Raw genomic sequence first — 13,902 nt, 5'->3', positions numbered from 1 at the left:
ATTTTGTCAAAAACCTACTTTTGCGAACTAGTCCCTGGTTTTTCACCCGATCGGAACCAAACCAGTGCAGAAATGTTCTCTGGATTCTGAAGATGAATAATGATCGAAAAAAAAATGAATTTTTAAATCGGAGTCGCTAGGGGGCGCCAAATGAACGTTGTGGGAGGAGCCTATTTAACTAAAATGGCTATAACTCGAGAAGTAAAGGAGATTTCTTCACCAAACTTGGTACACATGTGTCGGACGTCAATCTGAGGTCACGGTAAAAAAAACGCGTCGATTGGCCACATGGTGGCGCTATAAAACCGAAAAAACAGATAAACAGCTGGCCATTTGTCCGATTGACTTGAAAATTGGTATGCAGTGTTTTGGCCCAAGGCCCCATGTATGTGTAAAAGGATATTGTCGTATCTCAAAAAACATGGCCGCCATCGGCCAATTAAATTTAGCACAAGGTTATCGATGGCCAATCGGAACGAAACTCAGTGGGCATGTTCAACTCATGGCCCTAGAGGTCTGTAAGAATTTTGAAAGAAATCTGCCACTAGTTGGCGCTAATGAGTTTTACGCCCTCTGTACTCACGTGGTGTTACAAATATCGTCACAATATGCATATCATTTGATAGATCTCCTCATGCTGAACAACTTTGCCTCAAGAACCACTGCTGTCAATTAAACCGTTCATTAAATATTCACGAATATGTAAAAAACATACCTTTGCGAACTAGTCCCTGGTTTTTCGCCCGATCAGAACCAGACCAGTCTAGGACAATTCTCTGGACTGTCTAGATCAATAATTATCGAAAAAAAGTGTAATTTTTGCATTTGGGTGGCTATAAGAGGGTCATTTAGAAAATGGGTGTGGCAAAATCCACTCATAAGCCTATAAATCTTAAAAAAAAACTCAGAACTTCACGAAAATTGGTGGGCATATGTGAAATAACATCATTAACAAGCATGCAAAATTATATGGAGATCGGACTATAGATGGCGCTATAACAGTTAAAAACAGTTAAAAACCATATATTTCCTATGGTAAATTGTCTGTATTGGCTGTAAATTGTGTTTTCCATCTATGATCAAATAATGTTCATATCATAATGTTCAAAACCAGTGCAGAATAATTATCTGGACTCTCTAGATCAATGATTATCAGAAAAAGTTGATCTTCTGCATTTGGATGGCTATAATAGGGTCACTTCAATATATAGCCTTGACCAAGTGTCCCCGAAAGCCTATATCTCTTCAATGAATGCTCAGATCTTCTTAAAAACAGGTCAGAACATGTGAAATAACATGATAAAGAAGCATGACAAATTTCAGATAGATCGGACAAAATTTGCCTCTTTAACAGTTAAAAAAGATGAAAATGATATGAATAACATGGTATATTAAGCCAATAAGTGGTATTATACTGCCCCCTGCTGTCATTTAATCATATTACTCCCTAATATTGTTATATAAGTGACTTATATAAAATAATTATTTTAACATTTACAATCACATTTTGTCAAAATTCATCTATTGGAGTATTACTATTGACAATTGTGTCACATAGAGAAATGGGAATCCTGAAATGCTTATTATACAGCATTAAAAGAGATTTTCAAAATAACATATCCCAAATGTGTGTGTGTAAACATGCATCATGGAGTTAACATGAAAAAAAATGTTTTGCTTTAATGCAGAATACTGGTGAAACCAAGTAGTTCAAAATGAAAGTGAGCCAATAAGTGGTCTTCTACTGCCCTCTGCTGGACATTCTACTTAGTCTTTTCACATGTGCTTTTGCATTCATATATTTAGACCTTATATAACAATTACTATTATAACACAATCATATTTTGTCAGAGTTTATCACTTCATTTGTTCTGATGCTTCACATAATTGCTAGCAACGTGGTAAATCATGGTAAATAACGCTATAAACATGGTAAATCACAGTAAATAAGGTAAATCATGCTAGATTCCTGATAAATCATTCTGGAATGTGGTATATCATGGTAAATCATTTTATAACATGGTAAATCAAGGTAAACTAAGATAAATCATGGTAAACTATGGTAAATCATGCTAGAATCATATTAAATCATACTAGAATGTGTTCAATTGTTGTAAACCATAATAGAGCAGAGTAAATCATGCTGAATCATACTAGAACTTGGTATATCATGGTAAACTATAGTAAATCATGCTAGATTCATGGTAAATCATACTGGAACATGGTATGATTTACCATGATTTATTAAAAATCACACTAAAATGTGGTATATCATGGTAAATCATGCTAAAACGTAGTCTTTTCCATCTATGATGTCAGTGGTCAAATGCTTGCTAAATAAAACTTTGTCTTAAATGCTTAAAGGCCTTAAAAGCTTGAACACCGACAAATGCTGCTTGCAGCTTTAATTTTATTTGTATTTTGAATAAGAGTTCTTGTTTTTATTACTTAAGAATATTTCATTTGTTTATGTTAATAAAAAATATTACATACATGTATACTTTTAAATATGTTCATTTAAATTTAAATAGATATTTTATTTAATTGTATTTATTTAATGTTCTCTTTTTGTTAGACTTTTCTCTGATCTATAGGTAATTTGTTTACTAATCATTTATATCTGGAACTTTCCATCGTACTGCAAACTCTGTTGGCTTTTATGATATTCATCTGTATTTCGCTTAGGATAACAGTGTCTGCTACTTGAATAACTGTAAATTTGAGTTTACAGTTATTCAAATGTTATCTCAATATCGCCTTGGCAAACTAGAATTCAACATATAGATAAAAAGGGCATTGATTACTGAAGCTTTTCACACCTTAAATTGATACTTGCACGTCTTCTGTTTCTTTAAAATGTCGTGCTTTGGGAAATAGTTTTCCCTGTAATTATAGTCGAACACACAGGCGGTTCTGTGCTTATCTTGACAAAGGCTTTATAGAGAAGAGTGATTGATGGGCCTGTGTTTTTTTTTTTTTTTTATCAAAACCTTTCAGACTTTGTCAGGCCACCCAGTAGAGTGAATTGAACACTGAGAGAAACATTTCGCTCTCTCCTTTAATTTGCCTTTTTGAATCAAGCCTGCAGTCTGCATTTATAGAGGAGAGCAGCCTCTTTGAAAAAAAAAAAATCAATAAAAAGGGTTGAGTCACAGAGATGTGTGTGTCGATCCAGACCAAAAGAGAGACGCATGGAGCATGAGTCTGTGTTTTCCTAAATGGAACACCTCTGTTCTCTTCTCCAAAGTGGTGCGGTGACACGTTTCTCCGTGGACTGCATAATCCATGTCCGTTTGGGATCAAAAAGTGGGAAGGACACCACGGACAGTCGGCTTACCGCCTTGCAGACTATAAAGAGTATAAATATACGTCCTCTCAGCTATGCCTGAACTCCAGCAGAGCTCTAATGTTGGATCTCTGTATAAAGGCACACTGGTTGACTAAAACAAAATGTTCATATCTGCGCCATGACGCCGTAGTGCTCTGCTCATGTTCTGGACAGATGTTGCACATTCATAGTGAGTCAGGTTTGCATTTTGTTTAGACTTCAGAGAGTGTTTTTTTTTTTTTTTTTTTTTTTGGAAAACAATGACAGGTTTAAGAAGCAGATGGTTCCCCACAGGTACAGTATATCTTATGATCAGTAGGAGTTTTGTCTGCACAGGCTTGCCGGAGCTTTTTCTGCATGACTTGATGCAGAAACAAACACTTTTATGTTAGAATTTATCTTATTTTTGTAACTTTCCTAAGTTAACAGTTTTTTAAAGTTTCAGTTAGGATTAATTATGCTATTGATTTATCGTAAAAGTACTTATAATGAGTCATTGTTGACTTATGCAACTTTTACATTCATGTCTACCATGCTGATGTCTACACTGGAAAACAAATTGGTGTCGAAACAATTTTTACTCAGAAATTGCTTGTAAATTTCTATTTTAATTACAGAGAGGGCAAGTAACACATTAAATTAAAGTTTTTTAAGTGAAAAACATTCATTACTTGTTTGAGAAAACTGAAATACATGCTACTCTCAAATATAAAGGTTCCAAGAAGAAGCTTTAACATCCAGGGAACCTTTCCATTCCTTTAGATGATTAAAATGTTCTTCACACAAATAAAAAAAGGGGTTAATTTAAGAACTGCTCACTGAAAAGTTTTTTGGAGAAAACTTTTGGAACATTTATTTTTAAATCATAATGAACAGTATTTTTACAGCATTTATAAATCTTGTTTTATGTTATTCTATGCATATACTAATATATTGTCAACATTTTAAGTTGTATAAGCTTTAGCTTTTGTTAATGCGAAGGTATATGAATTAACAATGAACAAAAGAATATTCATAAATTAACATTACCCTAGATTAACAAATGCTTTACAGAATGCAGTAGTTTGTAAGTTTGATGCCTAATTCATAAACTAATTTTGACAAATTCAAGCTTATTGTAAAGTGTTTCCAGTTTTTGTAAATTAACAAAAAAAAATGTTTTTGAGCAGTAACAACAGTAGCATCTGCTAAATGAATAAATGCTAATTAAGTTTTTTTTTAGCTCATTAGGTGTCAACATTTGGTAACAACATACACTCTTTATAAAGTGGTTTTGTCTCATTTTAGTTACAAGTTTGTCTTGAAATCCTCCCTGTGTAATTTTGGTTAGAGAACTTGTTTAAGAGCCACGTTGTGCCAGAAGACCCCAACATTTACACAGCTGCGGCTTGTCAGATGTTCCTTCCTGTACTTAAAGAATCTTTGAAATGAGCAAACATATTAATGTCTATTAAAAGAAACAGTCCTTGACAGTTCAAGAAAACAGAAGTTTAAGAGAAAAGTTTTGACAGCCGGGGCCTTGAAAGCTTTAAATTGCTTCCATGCTGAGGATGATTTTTGGAAACTGCCTACATAGTTTTACATCTTCATTCTATTTTTATTTGACATGCATTGCTAAAGTTGCTCTGACTCTTGAATTGAAGGTTTTTGCAAGACGATTTGAGTTTTACACATTTCGATTAGTACGTAGTAAGCTGTTATTTTAATGAATTTGTCATGAATTGACGCCTTTAACACATAACCAAGTATACTGTATGCTGAAGGACACAAAGATAAAACGTGAACGTCCACCATTAGCCGACATGAGTGGACTACACCTAGGTTTTAAGCTTTTAAATGACCTATGAGCCTTAAAAGAATTAATTTACATTTTCAACGTATGAAACTGCTTCTCAGAAACACTGGAGAACCACATTGAGCATCTCCACATTCACTTATGAGTTCCACTCTTGCTGGAGTTAAGGCTATCCCATAGAGACATGCAAGATTTATGGAGGAACATCGTGGTAACTGATGCTGTGGATCTTTGGGGAATTCTGCTTTCCTTTTGTATGCTTGAGACACTCTTCTTCAGAAGAAAAACAACCCCATAAGAGTTAGAGGAAGCTTTGTTCTTCAGTAAAGCTGTTTAACTGATTATTGAAATAAAATGTAAAAAAAAAAATCAAGAAATGATGTAGATTCTTTTAATTCATTTACTAGACTTTTAAATTATTCAGTATGGTATCAGTATCTGTCATATTACATAACATGAGAACACAATTTTATTAATTCGTTGTGAATTCATTGGGTGTAGTTGCGGTTTTCAGCGCGTTGTTCCAGAAAGAGCTCGTCCACAACAGGAGTACACATTGGCCCTCATTTATGAAAAGCGCGTACACCAAATTTCCAGCGTACACCTGGCGTACACCCAAAACCACGGTGACTTTGCGATTTATCAATATGGACGTTGGCGTACGGCACGCTCAAATCCTACGCCAGCTCAGGAGGTGGTGTACATGTACGCACGTTTTGAGTTAGTGCTGAAATGCGCAGAAAAACAATTCCTAACACCACAAAACGCACTGACAAACTAAAGATATGATATATTATGACCCACTGTAAAAAAAACAACTACATAGAAATTATAAACTTCAGTGTTTATTTTTCTGAGTTAAGCCCGGCAGGTGCGCACGGACTGGGTTCAGTAATGAAAGGCTTTCAATGACCAAAACATAATTCAGACTGACAAAATAATTAAAATGACATTCTTCTTCTTTTAAATAATAATACTAATACAAATAATAATAATAACAACGACATTCTTCTTCTTAATAACAATAAGCATCATTAATAATCAAAATCATAATACTAATAAGAAGAATATTACAAATTGTCATGCAATTATTCACATCATCATCACTATTGTAGACCCTATTACATGTGATGTCATGCGAAATTCAACGCTAATAGTTTCAAAACACGTGCTGTAAAATAATGCATTGTGATAATTAATTTGCTCAACCAACCAGCGATTTAAACTGGATTTCCACCGGAGAAGTTTCTCCTCTTTGCCGTCTTCCGTGTGTCCATGGCGTAAAATGAGGGCGTGGGGGAGGCGGACACGTGAATATATAGGGGCGTGTTAATCTAATGACGATCGTTTTCAGCCGCTGCATTTATCAAGGGCAGGTATTGCGTACACCTGAATTTCAAAGGTACGCACAGCTTCATAAATCAGGCGGTGAGAGGAGTGTAGGCATAATCTTACGCCAACATATACGCCCGTTTCGACGCAAGATTGATAAATGAGGGCCATTGTGACAAGCACGCATCTGAGGCGGCGTTGGTGACACGTTGTATTCATTGTTATATTTGATTTATAAATAAGCAATTTAATTAAATGATCAATCACATTGAAACATTTTACAATCCTTCTAGCCCTTTATTTAGATCAAAATCCCTTCTCGTTAATTTGGTGAGGAACATAGCGTTTTGAGCAGCATTTGCACACCCGGTCATGCTGTTGGTCATATGCCACTGCAGTGTTAAAGGCTTACGATTATTCGATTAATTGATTGTTCATTTAAACGACGATCGATCCTTGGAATTTGTGAAAATTGACATCCCTATTAACAAAACAAACCAAACTCTTACAGTCTCAGCTTCAACTACAGTGTTTGAGGGCTGGTTAAAGTAGACTTTGTGTGTAATGAAGACAATAGACTGGCATTATGCAAATGTATACATTGGTATGTGTAACAGGAAGTGAGGAATTGCTGAAGATTCGTTTTGGAAGAATATTTCCAAATAGATTATTTAATTTAACTATGTCTCTCATGCACTTTGATCTTTAAAACTTTGCAGACCTTTTTACATTCACAAATAGATATATTACTCACTGCATGAAAGGTAATATTTGAAAATAATAGGGGCACTTTAATGTGAAACTACACCTCAGAGCTGGGGAAAAAGGCAATGACCAGTAGCACAACTTAACAAATTATAGCATTACTGGAACAGCTAACCCAGCAGCTATCCCATTACACAGAGGTAGGTAGGCAAAAAAGATGTTAGACAGGCCAAGATTGAGGCTTTGATGCTGGGGCCAGAGGTTAATATGAAAGGCGCCACAGCAAAAGCATTTGCTATGCATACCATACACCCGCACACAAACAAACATGAATGCACTCTGGTGTCCACTAACTGAATGGGAAGTATTACAAAATATTCAACGGTATCTGTGTGTGTCTGTTCGTGATGTGCGCTATCATGTGTCCTCTCTTGTTCTGCAGAAATCGAGCCTTGGATCCATCGGTTCAGATCTGAGGGCACCGTCGATTATTCACAGCTGACTTTTGACCCAGGCCAGAACGAACTAATCGTGGGCGCAAGGTAATGGGACCTTCTTCCATCACGGTTATGAAATTTAATTAGGACTCAGTCCATGTGTCTCAGTATACGAATCAGTGTGTTTTCCGATGTCAGAGGTTCTGACAATGTGTCTGCAAAGCCATACATTCATATTTGACTATATTTTCAGCAACACTAAATTGACATCCACTGCGAAAATGTCACGATCGCCAGGTTTCCCATGATTAGCCCAATACTGACAAATAATATGAGTCTTCACAACGCCACACAATGAAAACTGCAGGACTTTTGTGGCAGACAAAGAACAGCATAGACCCTCCTCGCTGACAGATACTTTCAGAAAAATTGCACCATGAATGTGAGAATAGGATAGGATTTCCTATGTCCAGCTCTAATTAATGAGTGTGATGATTTCCACATAGACTTTCACACTGTCCTGCCATACATCTTCAGCCAAATTAATCTCATATTCCCGATCTGTCAGCAGCCTGGATGGTCTCCAAGCAATTATTTTGTGACAACCGCAGAAACGGTTTGATATGAGGCACTGTAACAGTTCATTCACCCACAGGGCCGAGAGCGGTGGAATAATTACATTTTCTCTTAGAAGCAAGGATTACCGTTCACTTCACTAGTGATTCATTGTATCTTGAACAGATTGGTTTTTTTTTCTTGAAAGTAACGAGATGGAAAGTGTTAGTTAGCTCTCAGAACCTGCTCATAAGTGCAACACATCATTATCAAGTCTGACTCTGCTAGAGTTGGAAGTAATGCGGTTGGGAGTTTTGTTTCTCTCTAAACATCAAAATGTCTTGCTGGTGTTACAAAGAAGTACACATCAGTGCTAATGGCTCAACTGAAAAGACTCTTTTGACCTGTTGTACTGTAGATACAGTTTTATTTTGGTTCGGGTTTAGAGACCGCAAACCCCCTCAAACAAGAAGGATACTAACAACTGGAGCTGAAGGAATCCAGTACTCTGAGTGCTCTTTAGGTTCAGGTTGGCAACTAGATATCTGATCATATCAATCAGTCAGCCGATAGATGTTACTTTTTAATATTATTAATAATTAAAAGAGACAAGTATATTCAAGACAAGAAATTATAGACAAATTACAAATGGAATGCATTATTTTTAATCTGGTAAACAAAGTCATGTCCCAGTAACTTACACTATCAAAAAATAATTTCGAATTTTTACATTACAATAATGTTCTTTTTTCTAAAAGCCAAGTTTAAATCTCATCAAGTTCATGATTTTAAGCATTTTTACATTTATTCCAAAATAATAGCTCAAGGCAGTTACAATTTAAACAATATGTGAACTAATGTTCAGCTGTTTTTAAAAAAAAGTCAACTCATTTTTAGATCATCAATCATCAGGCACGGTAAACGCTGCCACAGACACTGAGATGCACCTTTTATTTCACCTACAGTAGCTGGTTGTGATTACTCACTAAAAAAACCTCACTGTCATTATGTTTTCAGGCCATTTCGAGTTTAATTTTGACGTGTCAAAGTGGTGATATGTAAGTGGTTGATTTGTTTACTTAATTTTTAATTAGTCTTCCCAATAGTGTCATTTATTCATTCAGATTAGCGATGCGGAAGACGCATGAAAACAAGAGGCGGGAATTATCGCATGAACTAATCATGGCCAACCATATCCAATCATAGTGCAATGGAAGCATTGTTTTATTATTGTCTATGGATTATTTTCTCATTTTATTTTGAGGAGATGTTAGACAGATGTTCGCTGCCTCCTCTGAGGAAACGCCCCTGACACACACACACACACACTCAGGAGATACTTCGGATAAAGGAATAAAAAACAACAGCCACATAATACAAAGGCGACACGGAACAATGAACAGACAGAACTCGGGGTTTAAATACACAGACTGGATGATCAGAACACAGGAAAAACGGTAACAGATAAAAACTAAATACATCAGTTATCACCCTTAAAAAATACATTAGAAATTGGTTATGAGATCAGTGCATCCCTACTGAGAACTGTATGACAGTCATTTCTAGCAATTTGTGGAGGTGACAATCACAGTAAACAACACTGTTTATGCAGATCGCCCATCTTTCTGCGGTTAATGCACTTCACTATGGATAGGATGAGTCAGGCGCTGTGGATCAATATTGTTCAAATTGAGCTGTGAAGAGGAAAACGAAAGTCTTGTCTTGGTTGAACTCCATGATGTTTTCGGCTCGACTGGTTGTCCCTGGAGCAGATGGGTTTTCAGTGCTCAAGGCCTCAGAAACGCACACACAGTCTGGCGTAATGGAGTGTGTGAAGGTTCTCCAGCTGAGCTGCTGCTTCATCAAGGTCACTGAACAACAGGGTTCTCGTGAAGATACTCAGCAGCTCAAGGAACATTTCTGCCAATTACCAACACCAGACTGAGCAGACCTGTCAAAGCACAGACACTTAGAATGTGGAATATTGAGTCATGCCTCGAGTTTGCTGGTCATGGTCATTTCTATTAACCAATCAGATTGTAGAGTTAAGGTTAAAGTTAAGGGCATTTTCCTCATAATAAGGGTATCTTATGGGTATGGATACATCATTTTTGAAGAGGGATATTGTTCTAGGACCAACAAAGAATAACGATTCCAAGGATGTTGAGCTACTTGGCTTGATCACATTGTGCCTGATGCCCCATATAACTGCATTCAAATTCAACAACAAAAAGAAATCGTAATTAATAGCCTACAACGAGCACAGTATGATCAGAATACCTCTATATTGATAGTTGCATGGTCATTACAGAAATGGTCTGTGAAAAGGAGCCATTGATAGTGAGAAGCTCAAAAGGCTTTAACGGTAATGCAGTGAAACACAATCAATAGACATGTCGATTCAGTAAATGGACCTTAATCACAGCAACCTGATTTATCATGTACTCTCTTATACAATAAGACAGGCTCCGCTTTCAGGTTATGTACCATATTGTTTGAGCAAATGTGTTTGTGCTTCCGTCGTTCACAGATGAATGTAAAATCATGTTGGACGGATATGCGATTTGTAGTTCCATATATAATATTACATTTGAGATTAGAGTTGGCAGAACACTATATTGCTACACTAGATTGTATACTCAATCCAAGATGTTTGGAGGAACAAATTGTGTTTTTTTTTTTTGCTGGCCAGAATTAAAATGCAGGCAGCATTTACAATCGTCTGCTGCTCCAAACAAGCATCTTACCCTTAGGGAAGGTCCAGCATCGGCTCATTAAAGTGACAGTAGGCTGCACATTTCGCATAAGAGGTTTTTGATTCTAACGCAAGGTTAGCCTTCAGCCAGGAATGCGGATCATATGAAAAATCAAACTTGAACTGTTACGCCAAGTTCAATTGAAAGTGGATGTGTATAGGGAGCATATTAATGTGATTTATTCAGCAATTAATTTGGCAATTTAGTTCTGAATCCTCTGTTTTATTTATAGACTTGTTTATCTCTGAAAAAGCTCAAAACATTCCTCTCACTACATTGGCCAATTGCTATTACACATGGATTCACTATAAATTTTGCAACACATAAGAATCTCTATTTATAACCGCAATGCCCTCCCACCCTCTGAGACAACTTGTGTTCTGATTTGAGAGGAAATTCATAATATTTTTTCTTTTCTTTCAGAAATCATCTCTTCAGGCTGCATTTAGAGGATCTTTCATTGATCCAGGTGGGTGAAAAAGTGTATGTCTGTGTCTTTTCTGTCCTTCCTATTCCGGAATTGCTCAGACACCTCAAACACCCAGGATGAGACTAACAGGTGTTTGCTGCCGCCATGTGTACATGCCAATTACAGTGGCTTCATAAGCTCAGAGAGGAATACTTTGCCAATTTAAAAGTTGTCAGTTCGGCACAATGCAGACATGACTGGTGTTTGTGCCCCGTGGGCTGGCGCTGTCTGTTACAACCATATGTAAACTTTCCCTGGGCTCCATTTTGCATTTGAGTTGTTTGAAACCTAATAACAGTTCTTATTTGGATGACCAGATGTCGGTTTGTGCTAAATTTAAAAAAAAAATTGAATGCAGGCACACAATTATGTTCTTAGAGTCTCTGATACTAGCATCGTATTGGGCATTGATAATGAAGTTCACTGATAAATATGATGAGGCTGATTAGGATTAGGGAGTCTTAAGGGATGTTTACACTGACTGCGATTAATTGCTGGACGTTGTTGCGTCTCCTTACTTTACGAGGTGGCAGATCTCTCTCTCCGATAGAAAAAGGCACGTATTATTATTTCTTTAAAGGCACACTGTGGAATTTTTCGCCACTAGAGGTCGTTTATTCAAAACAAAGGCGTAGCTTGATGATGCCTTGATTTTGAGGAATCATGGGAGTTGATGTCTTCACCTCTACAGCCGGTGGAAAATACGACGAGACTCGGGCAGAAATCATATTCATGGATGACCGGTAACGTATTAAAGATTTATGAACGTTACTAAAGCCGTTGGAGTGGAACGAGGCCACTGGAGCGATTGCTAATGAGAGACGAGCACGGCACACGGCTCGAGAGCAGTGGAGCTTTTATTATGCTGAAGACGTCACTTCCGGTATGAGGGATAACGCAGTGCTGTTTTATCATATTAGATACATTTGAGTGTTTTGAAAGTTGTTATAATGCTACTCTGTGCGTTCATTCGGCGGCTACTATATGAGACACTTGTTGCACACTGCAGTGAGCTGTATCGATATTAGGCATGGTAAATATGGTACTCGCATTAAATCAAGAAAACGAGATTTAAACAATAAGACTTAATGTGTTGAGCTGTATAACAATTCGTTTTCTGTTGATGAATGGATCCAAACAGTTGCTCACCTGTCTAATAAAACATATAATATATTAAAGCATCTTTGGTGTTTCCACGGAAACTCGAGGGTAACGCACGTATGATGTCATTGATAGGCGACTTTCGGACAAGTGTCCTGGTTAAAACTGCTTATTTCTCTGGATTTAAACATTCTTAGAAACATTTGGGATAATGTAAGTACACAAATCAACAAAATATATAACACTGATCTAGTGGTTTTTGTATATTTTGATCCAAAAATCTTACATAGTGTGCCTTTAAAAAAAGCAATGAAGCAGTTTTGTCAGATTGTCATATTTATAATAATATATTTGTGCAATAAATCAAAGTCATGTGGTGCAACCAATATAGTGGGAAGAACAGAACAAGAAATGTTAGAATAATCAAATATTTGTAATAATTGTTATAACGTGTTTTATATAGTAGACTCTAGCATCCCCGTAACCCAGAGAACAAAAGCAGACAAGTTAGACCTTTTTATGACAAGACACTTAAGAATTAAATCATGATATTTTTTTAATTTATTTTTTTACCTTAAAAATATGTTTAGAAATGATTATGAAAATGAATGACTTTGTCGCATGTCACTTGGAAACGCTGCTCGTCTTTAGACTCTGGCCTCTCCAGTTGTTCTACTTCTATAAAGGCCAGGACTATCAAATCCTATTAATGAGCGCAGTTTAAAAGGCAAATGGACCTGAAAGAAGACCTGCATATCTCCCAAATTAGAACTTATTCCCCTACCAAATTTCAAACATAATTACCCAAGAGTAACCGCTGTCCTGTGATAGCAGCAGCAGCAGGCAAGTTACTCTCTCCTATTGCATTGAACATCTTATAACCCTGTAAATAACCATCCAAACATTGACGTGTTTGTAAATTTATTTGAAGCCTTTCCCAGTGTGAAGAAGTGGACTCTTTTGAGGCCTCCGAAATAGCCAAACACTGGCTGTTTAACAACTTAAACATCATGGGGGCTCCTCAAAAAGGCTAACCTCCTGGGGAAAAGAGCAAACAGACCAGAGTCAACTTTTGAGATGCCTTTTGTTCTGACCTGCTCACAGGGAACCAGCATCACAAAGATGAGCCCTGCCATTCCTCTCCAGCCAATCCTTTTCTCCTTAATAGAATTTCTTCACTTGCCTCACAGCATGGAGTCTTGTGTGTACTTTTTCTTTTTGGTCTTTTAATGCCCTTTGTCACTGCTTCAGCTGACTTTGCTGAAGGGTTCTCTGAAAAGAGAAATGCTCTGATGAGATGTTTTGATGAGAGGTTCCCAATTTAGCTTGACCCAAAGCTCAATTCAGCTTGACCCAAAGCCCAATTCCATTGCGGTAAGCAAGTACTTGTAGGTTGTTTGTGTTTCTAAGCATTCATGACTTTG

The 13,902-nt window shown here is 36.8% G+C and overlaps 1 protein-coding gene across 5 annotated transcripts in view; it reads left to right on the top strand.

The window, feature by feature from the left end:
• Nucleotides 1–13,902, top strand: part of sema5a (sema domain, seven thrombospondin repeats (type 1 and type 1-like), transmembrane domain (TM) and short cytoplasmic domain, (semaphorin) 5A) — a 145,236-nt gene that overhangs the window by 57,091 nt on the left and 74,243 nt on the right. For all 5 annotated transcript variants that reach the window (XM_079601664.1, XM_079601666.1, XM_079601665.1 and 2 more), the window contains 2 exons: nt 7,603–7,702; nt 11,332–11,377. In XM_079601664.1, the coding sequence (XP_079457790.1) occupies nt 7,603–7,702; nt 11,332–11,377 (146 nt within the window). The remainder of the gene's footprint in view (nt 1–7,602; nt 7,703–11,331; nt 11,378–13,902) is intronic.

Source organism: Phoxinus phoxinus (genome assembly GCF_949152265.1).
Source record: "Phoxinus phoxinus genome assembly, chromosome: 24".
In the NCBI taxonomy this organism is placed as follows: domain Eukaryota; kingdom Metazoa; phylum Chordata; class Actinopteri; order Cypriniformes; family Leuciscidae; genus Phoxinus; species Phoxinus phoxinus.
The sequence above is the reverse complement of the archived record's forward strand: the minus strand, read 5'-3'. Positions and strand labels throughout refer to the sequence as shown.